Below are 24,260 nucleotides of genomic sequence, written 5' to 3'. Positions count from 1 at the left end.
GACAACTGCCCCCTTGGTTGGACCATGGGTTAAACTTACGCCGGAATAGGCCTACCCCTTTAAATGACATTTGTACAGTCAGGTAGGCTATAGGAATCTATATGCATACATTTGTCATTTTCATTCTTTCTTTCTTTCCTTCCTTCCTTCCTTCCTTCCTTCCTTCCTTCCTTCCTGACATACCTACAGCTGTCAGGTAGGTACCCAAATCAATATCCATACCTTATCTCCCTCCTCTCCTCCCCCCCTTCCCTTCCCTTAGCTCAATCCTTTCCTCCAGGCCAACAAGCCACCACGGTGCCTCACTGGAGAGAAAGAAAATCAGTCCTCGCTCGCTGACTCCGCCCCTCCCTTTCTGATGTGGATGAGAGAAAAAGGCCAGCAACAATGTGACAGACAACACAGCCCCGCCGCTCCGCTCTGCTCTGCTCTGCTCAGCTCAGCGTAGTAGTGGACCTCTTCACGGTGAACGCGGAGCCCCAATAAGAGCTGCATGCTCGCTGTGCAACACGGCGGATAGGAGCGAAATGGACCGCGGGGCAGCAGCAGCAGCAACAGCGGCATCATCCACTGAGGACCGACACAGGCTTTAGGTAAGGCTTTGTTCGCTTTCCGCAGGATTTCCATACAGATCTGCATGTATACGGCTCCAGCGCGCTTTGTGCCGTGCACGGAGCAGCAGCAGCAGCAGCACCACCACCACACAGGGGGAGGATGTGCATGCACGGTGTTTGATTGAAACGATTGAGCATTAACAGATTTTATTCTATTCTATTGAACCCATGCGGACTGAAATGTGGCACAAAGTCTTTTGTCTCCGTTAGCCCTACCACTACTCAACGTGATCATCGTTGAACGGCAGTTGATTGAATCAGCGCGCGGTGCTCCTCATCGTTTGCAATACAGGATAAATTGGTTTAACAAACGTAAGGCGCATTAGACTGTGGACACATGCAGGAGAGTTCACGGCGCAAAGACGCTCCACTCCGGGGGTGCCACTGAGTTGTATTTACGAATGAATTAGATTAACCCACACTGAAGAATTCATTCACAGCTCCCACAGTGGAGACGGGCCTGCGTGCTGCCCCACAACTTGAGAGGAGAAGATGAGATCCAGAGCTTTATTATTGTTCCCTTGACCCCTCAGTCATTGTTAAAAAGCCTTGTGCACATGGTGGAGCCCACAACACAAACAAAAACAGGAAACCCAAGCCAAGAGAAGGGCTCCAGGCAGAGACATCTGAAAGCAATATTGATAATATGATGGCACCTAGATGTTTTCTACTTCAACCCACTGATTAGCACAGCACACAGGCACACACACACCATGAAATTTGATATAGGATGGATGATGAGGTCAAATGTCACTCTGTAGGCATGATCTTCTTCTCATTGTGTCAGCAGTGTTGTAATGATCAGTCTGCTCATTGAAATGTGTTTATTCTTACACCTTTTAGCCTACTCTCTCATACCCATGACCACATTGTTTCACAGCAGCTGTGGCGATTCATTCAGTGACAACCACACAGGCCACATGTCTGCTTTGTGACCAGTGGCTTTAAATTAAAGGGCAGAGATGTTGCATTCTTTATCACTTTTGGCATCATGCAATCACGGAAGAGTAGGAGCATTTAGACGGGAAAGGAGAACACACTAGTGTCAAGGGCAATTAAGAGTGAGAGCGTGTGGAGTGTGTTGGGGTGGGGGTTTGGAGTGTGAGGTTTCTTTTTGAAGTGCTTTCAGTCGTCTGATATCAGCTGAAGGGAAGCGGAAGTTTATCACTCCGAGCTGTTTGGATATCTCTCTCTTGGTGTCACCGAAACACTTGATTGCATCACCTTCTAGAAAAGTGTTGGAGGTCGAGAGGAGACCGAAACTCAAAACAGTAAGAATTCACGCTCCTGTTGTCTGCGTTTTAATCAAAGGCAAGCCTTTTCCCTTTGTATTGTCTTACCGGTGCGGCGTAAACAGCGCTGGGGAAGGACAGAGAACGCGTCTCTCTAGGTTAACGTGACATTGCATCAAAAAGTGTCGTTTTGTTTTTGTGTGTGCAGCTGCTGAATAATTACGCGCTCTCTGGGTTTCAAAGCTTTTTGAGAGGTTCTCGTGGGGAACACAGTTGAAGCCGTTGGACAGTGTTTTGAACCACTGGAGTTCATATAGGGAATAAGATGCATATTATGTAAAACTAAAGCTAAATTATTCATCTCTTCTTTGTCAGAATATTGTTTTCATAGTAAGTATACTTTCCATGTTGCTGCCCACTTTAACAATGCATCATTAATGTGCTAATGGTTACCTGATAAATGTACAATACACACCACAACCACTGGTGTGTTTAAAAAAAAAAAGAAGAAAAAAGCTTATGATTCTCCCAGGACATCTTCATTATTGCTTTCCACACAAACTATCTAATTGCCACCACACACTGGCTGGCACCTCTTTGTCTCTGCAGCTGGATTTTTACTGTCTCCAATAGCACAACCACTCTCGTTGGCATGAGCAGACACAGCACAGGTGCTGAGAGGGGCCCACATCCTTTTGTACGCATTAACAATATTCTACTTTTTATTGTTTTGTGGGCGACGGACCGTGCCGCCTGCAGACCTGGAGCCATTTTATAGATGGACCCCCATTTTGCTGTATTTTTATTCACCAAACTGATCAATGTGGACCAGAATGATTTGAGATGCTTCTCTGGAGAGTTACCAGCATTTTGCTCGACAGGTTGGCAGTCTTCAGTGTTGTCCCAAGGGTCGAGAGCCAAGGCTTTCCCCAAGGATGTAATGAAAGGATAAAGAGAGATTGTCAACCTCTCAATGTTTTATTTGATGTAGATTTCTGACCTGCAATGATTTTGTCAGGCAGATCCATGCGAACACAACGATATATACTGAAACACAATTTCTCCAGGAAAAGACTGCAGCTCATACAGGACATCTCAACAAGAAGTCCTCAGAGAACCTTATTTTACATCCATGCAAAGCATGAGGTCACTATGCTGATTAAGTCTAATTTGCATCATATTTATCTCTCTGGACCGAGCAGTTGCGTGTGGAACCACAGCGGCGCGACACAACAATGGTCAGTTCTACGAAAACCATGTGAGAATATTTCATTCACACGTTCTTACTCACTTCCTCCTGTGCAAACAAATGTGTTAGTCAGTGGGTTGAAAGGGACGTTGTTGGAGGGCGATTTTTGTTTTTGTGCAGACACGGAATAGCAATGAGGAAATTGCATTATTCTAAAAATACGCACGGATGAAGTACGTGATCACTGACCCAGAGATTCAGTTTGACATCAGATTTGACTGCTCTCACTGTGGCTTCTTGATAGAGGAAGCAATTTATGTGTCTGAGAGACAATCAGATGGAGTTCAACATAAATTCTTCTGGTTGCTAACTATTATAAGAAAAAGATGAAAAATGCAGTTACAAGCCTTTGCTATAGTGCTTTAGTATTGGCTGACTCTTATGTTGAACTCGGTGGATGTTTCTCTTTGTAGCATAAATATGCACGTGCATGTGTGGAGAGATGACATTGAACCTGAATACGATCTTACGGCATTGTCGAGGCAAACGAGGAAAAACATTTTTTCCAGGACAGAGAAGGAAGGAGTTATTGTTCTATAGAGTTGCAGACTTGTGAAAGAAAAGAAGCAGTGGTCGATCTATTCAGTCAAGCACAGTGAACTGAAGCATCCTTTTTTTTTGTAATGTAATGTAATGTTTTGTATTGTAACATAATCACTGCTCAACAGTCACACTGCTTTTATAATAAGATAAATAGATTTGTACCTTATTCTTTCCTGCAGGGGAAACTGTGCAAGTTTAGAAAATGTAGAATTATAGGTCTGAAATGTAAAACGCAGCTTGGTTTAAACGTCGGTGGCACTTGACGAATCAAGATGATTTAGTGAACACTTTCTTTATTCAAATGTCTTAATGAATTCTCTCTCTTTTAGCTTAGTTTTCAGTCCCTACCACCTCCTGAGGGGAATATCTGGCTCTTTAACTGTTAAATGCTCCACTGTGTTCACCAACTAATCTCTAACTGTGATTTACTGCTCTTTGGTACCAAGTGGTTAGTGTACCGTGATGGCGTTTTTTTTTTTTTTCTTCTTTTTTCTTTTTTGGAGACCTTTTCTCTGAAACCAGCTGCCTTCTGCAACCACACACAGCGCCATGACAACAGTGACAGTGAAACCAAACGGTAAAGTTTTAAACACAGCAGCAAAAAACACCGTGGTGGATCTCTCTCTGTGAGGCTGAAGGGAGGTTCAAGACCACAGACTTCAACTTTTCATCATCAAAATTCAGTGCTCAGCAACTCGTGTCCTGCCCATGAACTGGCACGGCTCAACTTTGTTTTGGGTCGATACTTCTTCTTTTTTAGTTAATCCTTAAAATTCTTATATAATTTACAACTGGCCTGAAGGGTAGAGGTATAGAGTTTCAGTTTTATCTGTTCCAGACTGTATATATGTGGAGATACAGTACAGAGGAGTGGAGGGACCGCATGGGCAGGGCACTCTGGGAAAGGTGGAGGTGTAATTTCAGATGCACACTAACTGACCAGAGCAGCAGTTATCTGAGCTCAGCCTTCAAAAGCAGGAGCGCTGGAGTCATCAAGACCAGCTGTGCCGCTCACTCCTGGCTGAGTGTGAGTCGGTGTGTCTGTGTGTGTGTGTGTGTGTGTGTGTGTCAGATGGACGGGGACTCTCCATGAGAAACACATGAACTTCCCTGGTAATTAGCTGTCTTCACAAGGTTGTAAACTTCCTGAGAGGAGACGTTGTTTTGGCGCTTGTCTGTGTGTGTGTGTGTGTGTGTGTGCGTGTGTGGTGGTGGTGATGTACGTTTGTTGCCTTACTCCCTCCGTTGTATCGTCTTAAAAAGAGACATGGGATGTTGAGCAGCTTATTGTGGCATTGCTTTCATGGTTGTACTATAAGTCTATGATAGGCTGTTAATCTGAGTCCGTGTTTAGAAGTAAGTGTCCAGAGTTCAGACAGATTATCGAGAGGTTAAGCCGTCTGAAAATGGCTGTAGAGCTTTAGATTAGGGGGCTTGTTCTTTGGACAGTCATGAACATCTTTTCCTCCACAAATACAACATCCAGTGTGTGCAATACTGATATGAATGAACCCTGTCAGCATCTTTTCTTTCTTTCTTTTTAAAGCATTAGCATATGTGCTAACCTGACAGATCTGCTCTCTTTTGGACCACAGAAATGCTCTGGGAGGAAAAATGAAGCCTCTCAAGCCTTTATTCTATCTTTTTTTTTTAATTTCTTCATTCAGAATCATGGATGAGCGTCAATCTATTCCCATCTCGGAAACAAACAGTGTGATTGACTGGAGGTGTGAGAGGGTGACGGAGGGCCATTCAGTCTGCGTGGTGCAAGCCTTGTTAGGTCCATTTAGCCTATACAAGTAGGAGGAATGGATAGTGAAATGAACCTTCAGTGGACTTTCTCTACTTTCTCACATCAAACGACTGCCCACTGTGGGCGTCAGCGCTCCCGGCTGTATTTATGGATCATAATGTGAGGTGTAGAGCAGCATTTCCTTCATAGGACCTTGCTGTTGGCAGGCTGTATTTGAGAGGGCTCTGTGCACCGTGAAAGCCTGTCATCGAGAACCGCTGCCCCGTGTGATTTATCAGAATAGGATGCGCTTAGAAGGTCAGGATGATTCAACTCTTCCCTGTCCTGTGCTCTCATCAGACGTTCTTTTATTCTTAAAGCGGCGCTTCCCTTTTTAACCTAAACAGTAGTGTCCGTCTTTTCATGTTTGTTTGTCACTGTGATTCCCAAACTGCTTTTAGGCGCCATCCTGTTTGATTTTATACTTTTTTTTAGACTGCTCAGACGTTGAATAGGGAGTGGATTTCTGGAAGATGATGACTTTCTCTTGTTTGTTACCCACTCTGAATGAGTCAGAGGCCTGTTTTCTCTCAAGAGTCATGTCAGTAGTGTTGGTTTTAAATGAAACACGTCCTCTGCTTTGGTAATTACAAGGCGTATTGGACACTTCACATGGTGCTCTGATGGAAAGAGAGGGGCTAATTGGTAGTGCAGTGACCTTGTCTGGGTTCGTGTGTGTGTGTGCGTCCAGGTGTCAGCTGGCTGTTGTGGTTCGGACGTCTGCAGAATGAGGGGCCGTCGTCGTGTGCATGTGTGGGCACATAAGTGTAGATGCAGCATGCAGTTCCTGTCTGCATTGTGGCTCAGGTGTGAATTTCCTATAACAGATGGTCTGTGACAGGTGTGTGTGAGAGACTTCCACCTCCCTCCACCCTCCCTGCACTTCTTGGCCATTATCGGATGTGGTTGCTCCTTTAGAACAAGATTAATGAGCGTCTGTGCACGCCTTTTGCAAAAATAGACATTTTTTGCTGGGCTGATATAATCAGTACTGAGACGGAGGATAGCGGGGGGACAGGACAGACCTAATCTCCCTCAGTGGGATCAGTCTTTAATGGAGTTGGGACTCTCTGGTCTGACCTCGTTGGATCTGGTATTTCAGCGGCACAGAACCATCCCTCATGAGTCCGATCCCACTACCACCAAGAGAGAATCGGGATCAAAGGCATCTTGCTTGTTTTTCTTTGATCATTTCACAAAATGGAAAAAACATGGTGTGATGTTTTTCGGCTTCTCTGTGTGTGTGCATGCGTGTTTTTGTGTTACACAGAGAACAGATCTCATCCTGTTTTTCACATTTAAAAAATATTTTTCTCTCAGTGCTGACGAGACACGGTTTGACAACTTTAAGGTGAAGCAGTTGGCTGGTCCTGAGACTGCCAAGAAACCAATCAAACATCTCACACTTACATACGCACTGGTGAGAAAACTTAAAGAGGAACTAAGCAGGAGTTCTCCCGTGGCTAAGCTACATTTTTACCTTAATTAAAAAGCTCCGAGTAATTGTGATCGTTAACTACATGACTTGAGACTTGTTAGGAGTGACAATGGAGGCTCTCTGTCTTCCACCTGGCGTCTCATGGCTGAAAACCAACCATGCAACATCAGTGTAGTAGCCTGGCCGCCGCCCCGGTGTTCCAGCTCTAGTCTCTGCACACCGCGACACAAACGCGCTCCGTAACCCGCAATCTTTTGTTCATGACGGTTAAGACTACACAAACACACACGCCGTAACATTGTATATGTTATGTAACGTTATCCACCGCTCCATTTATTGATTTTTCGCAGGCTTCGTTGTTCAGATGTACATGGGCGAGAGGAGCGTAACCAAAACAGCGGAAAAGCGAGCGGACTTGCATCGTTCCCCTTTAAAACTGCCCTGATCAATATTTTCACGTTTGTTAGGTGTACCTTGTCATGTGCCTTGTTCAGTCCGAAACCTTAAGTTGTGTCCAGTTCACTGTCATAAAAGATGTCTTGATTAAAATAAATAATGAAAATAAATAAAACAAATAAATAAATAATGGATTCTTTGATGGGAATAGCACACTACCAATTTTAGGTAGTTCAGAAACTGGTAGGACTCTAGGCTACCATGTAAACAAACGCCACTTAACAAAAACAAGCTATAGGCAAAAATCAACTCACCCTGGTTCAGCCTAGTATCACTATGGGCTTTACAATGCATCAGCTGGTCGGAAAAAAGTTTTGTTTATCTGGAACTAACCAACTCGCTCAGCACTACAGCTGATTTTTACTTGTGTATTATTTTGAGACAGTACTTCTCATAGATGGTGAAAATACGCTGATTAATTGTCCCTCATTGACAGCCGTTTACTGCTTGTGTCTCAGTGCAGCGCGATGCGCCGGTGTTAGCTACAGGATAGGCTACAATGAAAAAGGAAGGGAAACCACGTTTTTATATCGAACTTTTTATCTACACGTTTTTTTCTATTGCACCACGCGCCTAGCGATCAATACATAGGCTATTGCTAACTAATCCATCCTCATGGACGAATGAGCCAACGATCTTAATAAGCAGCAACTTTAGTGTTAACGGATTGTCGGCGTTCAGTGTTTCTGCTACATGGACAAGGTTTTTCATGGTTCACAGTTAAATTGATCTGGTGATTTTAGTGTCCACCAGGGCGGAATGAATGAATGAATGAATGAATGAGCTGCAGTTACAAACTGAACCATCTCTGCTAATAGTTATCATTCAGATGGCGCGTCATGTAGGCCTAATTATTCTAGAATTTTTTTTTATGCCAAATGTTTTGTCTTTTAAGGTTTAAGAATTTTGCCATTATTTTTGGCTAATGGAAAATAAGATACATTTATATGAAGCAACACATTTGTCCTTTTTTTTTTTACTTGAGAATATCCCTTTAAAGTATATTTTGAACAAATGATAGACATGCTATTAACTGATTAACATATTATTCCTTAAGGCCATGTCTTCAAAGCAGTGCTGTCATGCTAGCTATACACTTTTTGCTGACTCCCATCTCATTCAAGTCTCTACAAGTTTGAGTGAGGCAAAGGTATGTCTGGCTTTTTTCTTTTCTTTTCTCTTTTTTTTTAAAACCATGGCCTTTTGTGTCTCCATTCACCCTCCTTACATGTTAGGAGAAACTGAAGCTTGGCCAATGTTTTGTTCCATTTGTTGCTAAATTTTGTGCTTTTACTTTAGATTTCAAAGCTGACCAGTGCTCAGCAGTGCATCTATATGCGTGCATGCAGCCATGCTCTTGCATGCACCGGTCTATGTGATTGGCAGGAGCTGCGATGGCTGGAATGAGCTGTATCGCCTGCAGTGTGTTCTCAGCTCCACATGCTAGGTGCCAGTGGTGAGGAGGCGGCTGATTTACTGCTGGTAGTAAGTCACATTTCCACACAAAGACTGGCAAGAACAGCAGTAGTACAGTAACTTCACGCACACACACACACACTCCTCTGCTCACACGGACAGAGATGCAGTAGTGGATGCAATATTAATTCAGTTCCTTGCGTGGGTAAGGCATAATCTTTGAAATGACTGACTTTAGAGCAAACACACATAGACACAAACACAGTCAGTGGAGCAGTGTCTGCACTTACATCTGCATGCACAGCACCATAGCTGAATGTAGGTCACAGAATAAGGCAGATGTGGGGGAAGGAGAGAAGGTGAGCATTGGAAGTGGAAGTGAAGGGAGGAGGAAGCCTTTCATTATGTGATCATGCTGGAGCAGCGGGAGGATTAGGGCAGGCTACATAGGGAGGGTTTAACCCCTGGATTTAAAGTTTTCTCCTTTGAAGTAAAGGGCAATAATTCTTACATCCATCATGTTGTATGTTTTATTTGCCCAAACAAACGTTAAATCATCAGCTGTCCTCCTCTCCTCTCCTGTCCTCTCCTGTCCTCTCCTCTCCTCTCCACCATGTTACGAAATGAGCATTGGCAGAAGCAAAAGCAAGAACACTGGATAAAGCCGCTCTGCTTGATTGTTTTACACAAGGAGACTCTTGCTTTTTTGTCCTATTTTTAGCCGCTCATTTAGTATATGGACTTAGGTAGCCAGCCATTCAGTCTGCCGGCTATTCTTAACAGCTGCACTTTAGGGTTTCAGTATGTGATGAAGTGCAGCGAACCCTTTTGGAAAGCTTCGGACGCTGGCAGTATAATTACACAGGGTGAAGTCTGATGTCCCACATGGTAATAACCTCATTGCCTCTCGAGGCTAAAGCAGGGTGGACCCGCAGCTGGGGGTTCATTAAGTGCGGAAAGAGAGAAGCAATTCATTTCGTCCACGAATATGCTTCGTCTTTGAGCTCAATTTTCTTGCTTCAGTTCAGGAATATAAGTGACTCCTGACGTCCTTGTAATGGTCCGTCGTTGCTCTTGTCTCATTTTCCTCTTGTCTGATTTGCAATTTTCCATAATTTGAATCTGGAGATAAGATGATGAAGTGCAGCAGTACTTGCTGTACAGAAACACAGTGCTCTGGCAGCGACAAAAATGGCCCAATCAATACCTCTGTACCAAAGACAGTGTAGGACTTCCCTGTTTGGCATCGCAAATGTATGAATCTGACAGGGATCATCCACATGTGGCCCCAAACGTGTGAGACGTACAGAAGGAAGTGACTGTGTTAATGAGATTATTTGTGTCTGTGTGAGCTCCGTGTGACACACAGCACTTCAGACGATGAGATGAAACGCCGCTTCTGAAGGTTACACCTTTCTATCATGAGATTAATTTATAATGATGATGATCTTCAGTGGAAACAACAGGTACAAAGCCCCCAACTGTCGGAGCACTAGTTTAGTCAAACTTTGTTCAAGAAAACTTAAAATTGGATTGAATTTCTGTGAAGTATAAACCCTGAAGTGAAGATTAAGTTTGAAATTGTGAGGATTTACACCAAAGGAAGAAAAAAACCCAAAGTCCTCCAGTTTGAACTGAATCGCTTGAATACACACTGCACACGCCAAGGCCAGTGTCAAACAGCAAACACCAGACTTGTGACAAAAAAAACCCACCAGGTTTGTAGTTTATGATCTGAATCTGCCCACAAATGCAGTCGACCTAATATTAATTGGTTTAGGACTGTTTTTTTTTTCAATCCTGCTCATGTGGCATCTGAGGAAGACCTGATAGGACATTGTCACTGTCCTCACCTCCTTTTATGTTTGGTTTTAATTAAACATAATAATAAGCTTCAGGCAGCTGGTTCAGGGAGATAATATTAAGGGGCCAGTTTGTTTGGAACGAGCCGAGGTGTTTCAATGCATTGGCTTCAGTGTTTGTACCTGTTCTGAGAGGCCACAGTCAAAGTGTGTCACACTGCCTCCCCTGACGTCTCGCTAGCAAGACGTTCACAAAGACAGACCCGGATTCCGTAGGCGCGGCAGGCTACCGCTTATTGTGACGGGGAAAATAAAAATAGCAGCCTGGTGCCTTCCCTCGACTTAAAAAACTGGCTGGAAAAGTTGAGATATTGTCACTTTTCCCTCTGAAGTGCAGCAGCAACCATGTGGAGATAACCAATTGTAGGTTGTTGTTTTTTTTTGCAGAAGCTCATCGTTCCAGTATGGGAGAAGTTGGTTGTCACAGTGAATAGCTTTGACATGCATTATGGATTTTAACAGAGCGTTGTATGACCGTAATCCAGTGCGTGGAAACATTGTTTGGTGAACACTTGACACGCTGTAACATGCCTGACCCTGATTTTGATGATAGTTCTGTAAACCGAGGCTGAAATCACGATGACATTCACAACCTCTGTCTCGATACCAGATGATGGAGCTGTGAAATTAAATGGCAAGATCCGAACCAAACTGTAGATTTGGAGATGTGTTTGCGTGAAGCCTTTTCCATTTTCAGAAAGTTTCATCGATTTGTGCAGTTCCAACGTCAGACAACTGTGTGGGGAGCCTGTTTTTAGATGCAGATATGCTGCAACAAGCACTTTGATTCCAAGCATACTCTCGAGTTAGAGTACAATTTTGGTCGTGTCAACCCAAAAAAAAAAAAAAAAAACCCTTCACCCAAGTTCACCCTGCTCACAAATAACTCTGGGCCCCAGTAGTGAAGATGCATGCGCCCACCCAACACCCACATCTATTTCAAACTGTATCCCGTTTCTAAATGTGTCCCCACTCATGTAATACCTCACTGGAAAAAATCTCTTTATACATGGATCACATGCTGTATTTGCAATGATACCATGTTCTGTTCACACCATCCTGGGAGACCTGGCCTGGAATTTTTTGAGTCGACAAATGAATTCAGAAATCTCCACGGCCCCTCCTGACCACATCGTTCACACTGTCTGTGGGTCTGCAGATGCTCAGTGGACCCTGTCCCTGCTGCCTTTTTTTATACCCTCACAGTGATCTATTAGTTTGTAGCTGACAAGTCGCTGCTTGAATATTAAAGGACCAAGGCTTTATTATTTTATTTTATTTTTTTTAGATGGAGAACAACTCTACACTTAAGGGCTCAATATTTTATGAGGAACAAGCCCCTCGGTCAGTGTTTTATTTGAGAAAATGTGCACACTTAACATCCTATTGCCGTGCCCTCTGCAGAATAGAGAAGAGCAGCGTGTTCTCTTGGAGACCCAACCTTTTTGTCTATTTATATGTTCCTCCTTCAGCCCATGCCTCCTTAGCGAGACACTTTTATTGAAATGTCACAGACCAATCATTATTAGCCCAATCAGGCTCTCTCCATTTACTGTGAAATGACATCTATTTTCTGCTTGAATGAGGCAAGTATTGAGAACATGTTCCACTGAGCTAACTCTGCTTTTTAAGCCCTAGATGTTCGTGTAATATTCACGTGGCCTTAACTTTCCTATGCCACAGCCAGAATCTTTATTTCCTACAGAACCCTCAGTTCGCCTATTTGAGAAATTTTTCATGTTGGCTGTGATTGAAGCATTCATAACGCAGCCTCTCCACCCCGGCTCCTCAGCAGGGTGCAGTAAAGTCGACTGGACGATTTTCAGTCGCTGTGTGGCCGTTTCCCCTGGTCCTATACTTACCTGGCAGTCAAAGAAAAAGTGGCTGGAGTTCAGTAGAGTCACCTCTGGCAATGCCTGTGCTAAAGACACACTGGCAATCTTACAGCAGGGAGCAGCAAGGCATGCTGGGAATGGGATGCATAAATATCCTCAGTTCTTCTTTTCTGTTGTGGAGTTGTTGCTTTTTTGCAGTGTTGGCTGCCCTAAAGAGATCCTGTGTCATTGTATTGTATTGATAAAAGTATTGTTGTTTCATATTTAAATATTGAAAGAAATCCACATCAGTCTGCAGTTTTTCTGTGTGCGTTGACAAAACAGGAGTAGAGGTAACTGCCTGTGCTCTGTAGTTAAGATTGAATGAGTTACAGGTTTTACATTAAATAAACCAAGGACTCCTTAAATGAAGAATGGAAGACGTCAATACACTAGAAACTTGGCACCAATACCAATGCAATTCCACAGCCCTTACAACCAAATTTGGTCTATCAAACACAAAATCTCTCCACTCTTCTTTTTCTTTTCTAGAAAACAGTATCGACCTGTTGCTGCACCTGCACTTCCTGCTGCTTTTCCATATGTTATAGTTATTTTTCTTCTGTGTCTGTGCCTTCTTTGTTCCGGGTTTGATTTGAGACTAGCACTTGTAAGGTTATTATTATTATCACATCCAAAGTACCTGCAACAGCTGGGGTAATGTAAAAAACAATGCATGCTGTCACATTTTCCTGAATTTTGGCATCGACTTAGTACCCAAGTATCTGTTTTCATGACATCCCACCAGTGGCTACGTGACTCATTTTATTTACCTTATAATAAATTTCCCATGGGGGAGAAATCAACAAAGAACAACATGTACTAATAAGAGAACAAACCACACAGGAAAACCAATGTGATCTGTGCTGCCAGATGCAGCGTCAGGAAACAAACAAAGAAAAACAACATTAAAGCCTTGGTACCAGCAGCAGAACCGTTATGATGTTTGGCAGTATTGGCATCACAGTATTAGCATATGTGCTGAACTTGAGAAATGAGATACATCGAATAGAAATCTATTCAGTGTATCAGTGTATGACAAGTCATGCTGAGCTTTTTCAACTCTCTGCTTGCGGACACAAATAAAAAAGAAATGTCTGGTTCCATCTTCCTCTTTTTCGTGGCTTTTCCGTTTTTAGTTTTAATTTCGTCAGCAGAATTTACATTTTCTCTGTTTCCTGTTAATTATCTTGGTGATTGTGGAGATTGACTTTTGTTGGTTCTCTACCTTATGAGACGGTGAAGGTCCTGTCTGGTCCCCAGTGGAGCTACAATTATGGTCATCAGTCTCACTAAACATCCTTTAATCTTCTCCTGCTCACCTTTTTTTTTAATTTAAACCTTTTTAATCTGTTTTAACAATACAGTGGAGACATTTTCCTGTGGTACAATGATCTGGTCCAATGTAGAGACTATTTTGATTGTAACATAAGTATAAACAAGCAGTTACAGTAGCTTCACTCCTACAGCATCAAAGCCCAGGCAGACACAACATTTAATCTGTGGTTCAAAGATGGTGTAACTTCCTTTGTGAATGACTCATTTACCTCATTTGACACCTAAGTTTGAAATTACAGTATCGCTTTGCTACGAAACAGACACACATACGCACACATGGACACAATCTGCCCTTTATTGTACTGACGCAAACCCTAAAGGGCAAATTTAATCGATGATTCACCTGCTCATATCCGGTGCACCTCAAATTTAAGAAAGCATCATTTCACACCAATGAAAGGTTGGAACAATCCAGTCTATTCAAGTGCTGATGTCCTCAGAAATAAAAGATACATTATTATGATTTAAAATGATGCCTTTCTTTCACATCGCCACGCTCAAATTGCTACGAGCTACGGTTAATCCTCGCAATCTAGCTGCTGCCAATCAAAAATGGACCCAAGCGGTAAACAGGAACTGAATGTAATAAATGGAACTGAAATGTTTATTAAATGATTAAGTTGATTGACGGATACGCTGTTCAAGACGGTCACTGTTTTTTTTATTTTTCAGCTTCTCTATACTGTACATAAATAATAGAAAAAAGAATTATTATAGATTCACTAAAGCTTAAGGTATTGCTCCTTTCAAGACGCCTGTGCTTTGTTGTCCTTTAGGCTCCGTGTGTTCATCACCGTCTCCTTCGAACTCCCACTAAGTCATTTAGTCGTCCTTTGCTGTCTGGCAGACACAACGTTTTGCTGTTTCCTTTTTTGTACCGTTTCTTTGTGTTAGCCCTCAACAAAAAACCGGCTCTGTCCTCCGCCCCCGCCTCTCCATCTGTGCCATACATTTATGTTGTTTCACCACAGTTACTGAAGCACACATCCTGATTGCTGCCAGGTGAGGCACGCAAGACACACACACATGCGCGACACGCCTCAGGGCTCGCACATCTACAGTGGGCTTGTGTGGAGCAGCCGAGCATATAGATGCCATTTGCTTGTTGATAACACTGCCATCGGGCACCGGTTGTGCTGTTCTGCTTGTTTCTGCTTTGTCTTCTGGGGGTGCTGTTGTTATTTCCAGGTGTTAAATGGCACATTTTCCACTAAGTAACATTTGACCCCGGTGTGGCAGCATGTCAAAACCGCTGTGTGGGGGGATACTGTCACACCACCTGACTGTGGCCCTCAGGCCTGAGCCGGAGCATGTTGGGAGTTTTATAGAAAATAATCAGATGGTGTGTGTGCGCAGATGTGCATTTTTCTCTTCCACTATTTTCTTTCTCCCATACCGTCTCGGCTCCCTCTGTCCCAGTGAGTCCCTGCTGGTTTCCTCCTGCTTGACCCAGGGTCAGTGGATGAGCTTTGGCCTCTTGTGTGGCCCCAGGGGGGGGAAAAAAACGGCCTGGATGTCTGAGTATATGAGGAGGGGGGAGTCGGGCTGGGGGCGCCTGAAATCACTTATGCAGCACTCTGCAGGACCTGGCAGTTCCAGAGACAGGAAGCTGTAATTAGGACTAGGGGAGGCTTAACACTCAGGAGCAGATTTCTTTTTTTTTTTTGTCTCTTTTCTCCTGCCTCACTCTGCCGTGATCTCCAGAGAAATACTCCCACATCAGGAGACCAAAACTCATAATTACGCGTGGATGAGAGGATTGTAGTCCTCTGATGTGAGGCAATTTAATGCTTCATTTATTCACCTTCACTGCTGTGTATTTCACTCTGTAAGATATCACCGAACCTAATGTGCAGTACACAAGATTATTATCAAAGCTGTGGCAAAAAATAAATCAGGCTGATAATGATGTTTGAGTGTTTACTGTTGTTTTTTTAATGACTGTGGCGCAGCAGTGAAATAAGCAACAGTGACATGTTGACGCACATGTGCCGCAATGAGTCCAGGTTTCTGTTGTCGCGTCTTAGTCACAGTACAACAGAACTCTGTGGTTTATTACTCAGGCTAAGGCTAACTGTAATCCAAGTGATAAAACAAAACAAAAAAACAGTTGAGTAACTAGGGGAACTTTTTTTAAAAATAGAATTACTGTGTATTTACTGGACACATTACAGTACACTGTGCAGATGTTTTAGGTCCTTCAAGTAAAGGGTGGATGCTTTAAAGATAATGTCAGGATGGAATAGTCAGGTAATTTAAAATGCAGTAAACTGGGGGGAAAAACATAGCCTGACCACTTTAAAACAACACCAGCTCTGCTTGTTACACTTGCACACATTTGTTGGCTGGTAGGTTGTTCCCTGTACCTTAGGAAAGTTTGCCTCAGTTCTTCTAAAGTGTGGACTTAGCCTTTCCCGGTCGTCCCTGTCTCTTCATGTAATCTCAGACTCCATGTTGTTGAGATCGGGGCCCTGTAGGGACCAGACCATCTGCTGCAGGACTTCCTGTTCCTCTTCTCCTCTCAATATATATAGATCTTTATGGCTCAGGCTGTATGTATAGGGCCATTGTCATTCTGTGTGGGACCGATGAGATGAAAACGTGATGTTTCACCAGACTTCTGGGTCTGTTTCTCATTGAATCAGCAGATCCTCCCAGTAAAGGGGCTGTAGTTGTGAAATTACTGATTTTCTTTTTATTTAGGAAAAAGGGAAATGATCTGTTACGTTCTGTGAATTGAGTAATTGACTGATCTGTGGTGAGGGAACCTTCCTCTTCTACATGTCAGTGCAGTGTACACAATGGTAATAAAAAGTCCTGATGCTGAAAGTGGATATGATTATGTCTTATCAACTATAAGTCCTCCTGTGGACAGCTGTAAATGAGTGCTGTGACAGTGAATGACGGTAAAGGGAAGCAAGTTTAATATAAAATGTGTCTTCATAAGAGAAAGATATTATGTGTAAATGGTCTTTTATCAGCTCACAAACATGCTCCATGAGTGTTCTTCTAAATTCGTCTTCCATGTAGAGACAAATCGGCTCATCACGATCGGTCCCGATCCAGCGCTGATGTGAGGAAAATAAACCAAAGCGTCTTTACCAGGTTGAAGTTGGGTCATAGTTCTTCAGATGATTCATATTGCATGTGAATTTCCTCCTTTTTCCATTTGTGGGTGTAATGCGACATTGAAATCCAACGTATGGATCAGCATTTAGTTCTTGTCGTGATGAATGTTGGATGTTAAATGAAGTGAGCTGTAAATCTGAGTTGTTAAACGGCTTAGTTTCTAAAAAACTCTGCTTTTATATTATGAGTGGAGAGCAGCCAAATTCTGCCCTGCAGGAGGCGCTTTCCTGCGGCGTGTCTATGCGAACAATGTGTTTTCATGCACACACGGCCTCATGCATGCATGTGCCCCCCCTGACCCCCACTAATTTGTTGCACTCTTCTTCTCAGGGTCCTGTTATATCCTGGGAGAGTCGTGGACATGAAGAAATAGAAGCATCGGTCGAGGTGAGTGCTTCAACCGTCTGCCTCTTGTGATGTTCCACGTTTTTATCTTCTCCCCCTGAGCAGCTGCACTCACAGCTCTCCTCTGTTACAGGCCCTCCAGCTGACCTCTGGGCTGCGTCCTGGCCGTGGGGCTTTGTTGTTGGTGGGCCCAGCTGTACAGGCGTGTATGTGAGACAAGAGAAAGAGAGAGAGAGAGGTGATGAAGTCCAGTATGAGGCAGTGGTGGCGACTGGCGCTGGTGGGAATGCTGGCATGGGCTCTCCTCTTCCTCGCCCTCCTCTCCTACTTCCTGGATGCTCGCGTGGACGAGCCCCTGACCTCCGCTGGCTCCTTGCTCTCCCAGCACCCCGACACTCGCCGCCTGGCCTCCATACAGGCCTCCCATCAGCAGCAGCAGCAGCAGCAGCAGCAGCAGCAGCATGCCATCGTGGGCTCCCGACCTGAACTGGCTTTGACGTTCACTACAACCAACCCCGGAGATGAGCCGGAGCCCGCCGCCAGCTCCATGACCCCAGAGTCCAGCCTGGAGGCGAGCCGCAGCCCCAACAGCGCTCCCTACGCCATCTACGGCAGCCAGGAGGCCAGCCGCCAGGATTACCTGGACCCTCAGAGCCTGGCTGCCTGGTCCTCCTTCGGTACAGAGAACGTGGGTTCTCACTCGGACCAGACCGCAGTCCTGAGTCGTGAGAGAACGTTTCAGACCACAGAGTATCAGAACCAAGTCGGCAAACGGCGTCGCCACCACGAAGGGGAGGAAGAGCAAGATGAGGACGAGAGGGACAACGAAGACGAAGAGCTGGGGAACAGGATGAGGACCGCGTCTGACAGGAGAGCCGGCGGTGACTCCTCTGACCTGGAGGAATATTACTTCTCCAAGTCGGCCTCCGTGGTGCAGCGGCTGTGGCGGGGCCGGGTGTCCGCCGGCATGCTGAGCCCTCGGCTGCAGCGCGCCATGAAAGACTACGTGAGCGCCAACAAACACCACGTTTCCTACAAAGGCCGTCGCAGGGCCGCCCAGAGCGCCAAAGAGCTGCTGTGCCAGATGAAGGCGCAGGCTCGGCTGAGGACGGTGGACGGCTCGGAGCAGCCTTTCTCCCTGCTCGGCTGGGCTCGCCTGGTGCCGTCCGTCCCTCTGGAGCGACTGCGCGGGCAGCAGGACCAGAGCAGCTTCAAGTCGTGTGCCGTGGTCACCTCGGCCGGTGCCATCCTGCGCTCAGGACTGGGAAAGGAGATCGGTGAGTGGAGATATATGAGTTAAAGCAGTGCAGAACTGTTCTGATTGAATTTATTCCTTTAACACCAAAATCATTTTAATTCCATCTGCATGTTGGTGCATTGACAGCATTTATCAGATCTTCTCATTTAGGATTCTTTTGTTGAATCTGAGAAAAAACATCTTTATATAATTCAAAATAAGCTTTTGAAAGAGATATTGTTTCGTGTCTTGACAAAAACTTTAGGACCTAAATACCCAGCCCTGTAATCAAAGAGATGAAAGACAAGATTTCAAAACTTGAAAGAGGATAACATTTGAAAGCATGTGTGCAGACTTTGCACTGTAATAAAAAATTGAAGCCTTTCAATCCACACGTCCCCCTGAGGTGGCAATGTTCACTCACATTACATCAACTGTGGGACTTAAAATCTTTTTCTTTTCTTTTTTTCTTCTCAATGTGGCGCTGAGGAAACGCTGTGAGGTCAATGAAATGGAAAACACGTCCTGCTTGCAGGAGAATAAAATTGCAAATTTCATGACGAGCCTGTTACATTATGGTATATCAGTCATGCACAGTTGTTGATGTAGATCCCAGGGTGGTGCAAGTGGAAAGCTCAGTGTGTAAAATAGAAAGATTTTTTCCAGCAGAGTTTTTCTCTGCTGCTTTAATGTCATCTGTTAATTAGATTTTGATGTTTCTTGTGCACAAGTTTTGATTTTGCCCTCTCGGCGGCACTTAATGAAAAGCTGCAGTCGTATTGAAAATCATTAGGATTAAATCTCCAGACGTGAGTAATATTCACAGTAAAGCCTAAATCTGATAATGAGACCCGTTCGTCATTGGAAAACAAAACTGTCACAGTAGTTTCTTTGATAAATATGGTGTCATTTCAAAATAAAATCACCAACAGAGAAATAGTTGCATCATAAATTCTCAATTTGGACATTTCTTTATTTTTATTTAAGCAATTATAAGAGACAGAGTTTGCCATTTGCTGTCACCGTGTTACTTTGGTGTTGGCGCTGGTTGCAATTAATCCTCCTCCATCTGTTTTAAGTTGAAACACTCACAACAGGTCAGAGGGCGTAATGTTTCTCTCCAGTAAAGTCGTTTCTTGTGAAACTTCTCCAAGAAGTGTTGAGTTTCATTAGGAGGAGCTCAGCATCATAAAAGCACTACAAAGCGGAGCTGTAGTGGAGAAAAGCTGCAGCCATGTCAACAAGTCCAGTTAAAGTTAATGGAGCCAGTGACCAGTCGACCGTACCGGTGCCTAAACCATGTTGTGTGTGGATTATCACAGTGTTGGAGTGTGCACCTTTTAGACGTTTGAATTGAAATGTCTTTACCTGCATAACCAAAAGCCACTAAAGTGATTTTTAAAACCTATTAAGGCTGTTGAGCTTTCATTTACATGACTCGCAGTTAGTTTGATATTTAAAAAGCTGAATAGATGAAAGTAGGAGAAAGGCTTCAGGCTTCAGTCGGGGTCACACCTCAAGAGTGTGACCATAAAGCCGAGTCCTTCAGTCAGAGTGCAAATCGTATTGAACATGAAAACACCAGTAAGAAAAGGTCGGTTGTTCATTTTCGGGGCCAGTTTTAATCAAGTATTCTGGATCTATCACGGTGGCCCACGTGGATGTTGGATTTAAAAGTTCAACAAACATCCATCTGCACCTGTGGTGATCTCCATTCACACGGGGTTTTTTCATGGCGTTTGCTGATTAACTCGTCAAGCTGATTGTAAGCAGCGTTGAGTGTGTGTGCCTAGCAGGCTATATGTCTTTGCATTAGAATGTGTGTGCTCTTGGTTTAGAGACTTTGGCAGCTCTTTGGTTAGTGGGGAGAGTGTGAACTCAGCGACAGATGGCTCACTAGAAGAAAGCAGGAACCCCTCTGGTAACCGATCAGGCTTCTTCCCATCACATATAGCTTCCTTGCATTTCCTTGTGAATTCAGCTGCTCAGAGCAAACACTAGAATTAATATCAAGGGCTTCAGTTTTTTTGTGTTTACCCCACCCCCCCTGCATTTAACATGTCTAAGTAGCGACGACGTGGTTTGGTTTGTGCAGACACCGGCTGGCCCACATTACATCCTATCCTGGAAAAGCTGAACAGTCTAAACACTTTTCTCAGAAAATCAGACGCACGCAAGTGATGCAAAAACCTGCTTCCGCACTCGACCCTTTTGGCCACATAAGAATTAACTCGTGGTGCTGTGTCAGTGAAAAAACATGAGCGCTGCAGTGTTTCAACTCTGATGCCTCCACTTTCTGCAAGAACATTTCCCCTGTTGCAAAGGAATCAGCATTATGAGGCCACATTTATTTATGAAGCCGTGGGTACAAACAGTTTTGCTGCACTAACTGATGAATATTAGAATTTTTCTCTCATTATGTTTTTAATACTTGAGCGCGAAGAACATTTGACAGGGGAGTTTTTTCGGTTTTGGGCACCCAGTGTGAGATTTAAACTCTGCAGGTGCTTCTAAATCTCTTCTGATGCATCATCATCCCCCTGTGCTTGTTTTTGGTTTCCGTCCAATAATGTGACACGTTGAAAAACCCTGTGTCATGGCGAAATTATCATTTTCCCAGGGTACAACATGCACACCTTGCAAAAAGCCATTCAGAATGAGAATGAGTCGATATGAGGACATAAAAAACAGTTATTCACGGCCAGATCTTTTCTGTCGGGCCATCGCATGCATCTCACTGTCAAAACAGCAGAGCAGCAGGGTATTGGTTCCTTGTGTCATCAAGCTTTTAAAGAGAGATTTTTCTTCAGCTGAGACTTAGAGACTTAGTGACTTGATGAATGAGATAAATGTACCAAAGCCGATTTAATTATTAAGTAGCCTCGCGGTGTCGGAAAAGCTTGACTTTGTTACATTAATTCTAAGGCTTAGCTTCAACAGGAAATCAAACTACATTGATTTCACTCTGCCTGTACTTGTGCTTACATTGCCGTGCTTCCCAACAGGCCGCGCTGAGTCAAAACCCTCATTATGCAGCTGTGAGAGGTGACGAATCACCTAAAAAGAAAACATCACAATCACACACCCCCCTCCCTCTCTCTCTCTCTCCTGTGCCACTCGCAGGTTGGCTGACATTTAGATTACAGGGTTTCTCAGCACCTGCAGCACTGAGTTCACCATCGGAGAGTTTCGAACAGTGGGTTCTGGTTTAGTTCAGTGTCTGGATGTGTGATGATGTTTGGCTGCCATCATGTGGTGAACAGACTGAACAGCACCTCCGGATTAACACAGGATGGGCAGAGCACAGTAATGTGAATACATAACACCATTAATCAGCAAAATAGATATTCTCCCTGTGCAGCTTGCAATGTTTTGTTGTAAACTATTTTTTGGCACTTTTTTATTGTAGATAATGGATATGATATTGACTATTGACTGGGAGGTTTTCGACTCCTCTGAGGTTGTATTTGAGATCATATCATAGTTTGCGATACAGTTCAACTAGGTACTGTATATCTATCAGTGTGTGCTGAAGAAGCCGCTGACTCCTGTCCCTCTGTCCTAAATGTAGTTTTCTTGCAAATATTTTCCCATTATTTTACATGATGGAAGTGAATATAACCTCCGTGTGCCGTCTGTAAATTATCTTATTGTCTTAACTGGTGCCCTCCAGTGGAAGAATTTAAAAAGACACAACTGAGATGTGAAAGTTCTCTTTTTTGACTGGGCTTGTAATGCCATTAGAATAATTTGAAAGCTATAATGACATAATTAGGCTATTTGCAGAAGCATTAAACCTTATCTGGATTTAATAGGCCTTTGTGTGAAGTATTTTGTTCTTTATGGTTTGTGGTTTCCTTTAGTCTTTAGTCTTCATCCTGAAGCCATCAATGTGAAAGACATTATCTATGAAAAAGTTACAATGATAGGCATTATATTCATTATTGAATAATATAGTTATTTATTTTTGACTTGCTCCATGTATAAGATCTGTAAAAATCTATTCACTTTTGTATTTCCACTGAGGGCATGTGACGCCCATTATTTATTCATTTATTTATTTATTTATTTTGCCCGATCCATAGTCCAAAATCTGAAGAGATTTTAATTAACATCATGTAAGAAAAGATGTAAAGTCCACATTGGGATCTTTGCTCTGCCGTTCATGACAAAAACAACATTTGCTCATAAATATAGGGAAATGAAACTGTGATGATGATAAAAAAACAAAAAGGAAATTATACTTTAAAAAATAAAAGATAAAACAAGAACATGTTGACAAAAACTTTACAGTATAAAGTGTAGAAATCAAAACTTGACAGGTGACTGACTTACAACCCTTAACATCCATCCAAAGCTCCACAGTCGACATCGTGTCCACACCATCACTCTCTAACCTGCTGATATCAGGGAAGTCTTAGGCACATGAAGGGTTAACAGTTCTATAATCTAATTGGAACAAGGCCATTTAATACTTTTTAAGAAGTGAGCACATTGTTTTGATTTATAACCTCACACAAAGCCGGCGGGGGGAGGCGGCCTCCACGGAGGAATACTGTGTATCACTGCAGCTATGATTGATACCACAACAGTGCATGATAACAGCTCAGGTAAATATAGCAGGTGACCACAGTGGACCTCCCTGACTCACACCAAACATGAAGTGACACCTCATTTTCTGAACCACACCGGCTGCTTTTTAGAGCTGCTTGTATTTGTCAGGTGTGGAAGCTGTGCCCACACTGTTGGTCACATTAAGATTCACTACTTTGAATTAAGTTTACTGTATCTGAACTTCAGAAACAGCTGAACTGAGTCAATTATATGTAGTTCAAACAAGCCAGCTAGCAGCTATGTGGTCGTTGTTCACATATCTGCCTCTAACAAGTCCCTTAGTGTCAAAATAGGCTGCGTCTGAGCCGCAGGAGTGTTGATCACATACTGTAAAATGTGTTATGTATGTATAATGAAAGAAGAAGCGCTTATTAAATCATGTCAAAATCAACAGAGCAGCTGCAGTGGGCTCATGCAGGTTTAATCTCATAGACCCTGATAGATGGACTCTTTGCAGTAGAGTAATCGCTCCCTCTGTGACGGCGCTTGAATAATGGTGTTGTAATGCTGCAGTTTCATCACTGTACGTGTCACAAACTTCATACTTTACAGCCGCACCTGATGCAGTTGGAGTTCCTTCTCACTCCCTTTTTCACACCGTCCACTGACAGCTGGAGAGAGACGACGTTTACACTTCGGCGTTACTATGAACAACTCTCAGCTTTTTAATGGGCTGATGTGTCTGTAAAGCACCGTAAACCCCTGGTCTGTGTCATATACAAAAACAGAGGTAGTGTTTTCTCACATGCAGCCTGTAGAAGCTGCAAACTACAGTCAGACTCGGCACAATTAACTTGAGCTCCACCAAGTTTGATTGTTGAGATTACATACAAACTGCTCCCTTTTCACTTTTTTTTTAAACAAAATATTAAATCCATCCTGAACTTAAAGAGGAACTATGCAAGATTTGTACATTAATTACCGGTAAGGGCCGGTAATGTCCTGTATACGCATCACAATCGCCCAAAACCTGACTCTGATCTCATTTCATGGTCAGTGAGGTAACCTAAGTATTCCTGGGTTGATAGATGGGGGAAATTAACGGTCCTTGTTGCTGCTCTGTACAGAGGCTCTTCACAGGTCACGGAACTGAAAACTATGAACTTAAGACCTCTCTGACC

At 43.5% G+C, this 24,260-nt stretch overlaps 1 protein-coding gene across 1 annotated transcript in view; it reads left to right on the top strand.

The window, feature by feature from the left end:
• The first annotated feature begins 403 nt into the window (after positions 1-403).
• The window catches only part of st6gal2a (ST6 beta-galactosamide alpha-2,6-sialyltranferase 2a), a 46,699-nt gene continuing 22,842 nt past the window's right edge, over positions 404-24,260 (top strand). Inside the window, exons 1-3 of the mRNA XM_085764619.1 lie at positions 404-593; positions 17,274-17,330; positions 17,422-18,565. Coding sequence (XP_085620745.1) covers positions 17,530-18,565 — 1,036 coding nt within the window. The 5' untranslated portion in view covers positions 404-593; positions 17,274-17,330; positions 17,422-17,529. The remainder of the gene's footprint in view (positions 594-17,273; positions 17,331-17,421; positions 18,566-24,260) is intronic.

Source organism: Trachurus japonicus, chromosome 21 (assembly GCF_045865225.1).
Source record: "Trachurus japonicus isolate A0001 chromosome 21, Traja_1.0".
Taxonomy (NCBI): Eukaryota; Metazoa; Chordata; class Actinopteri; order Carangiformes; family Carangidae; genus Trachurus; species Trachurus japonicus.
The sequence above is the reverse complement of the archived record's forward strand: the minus strand, read 5'-3'. Positions and strand labels throughout refer to the sequence as shown.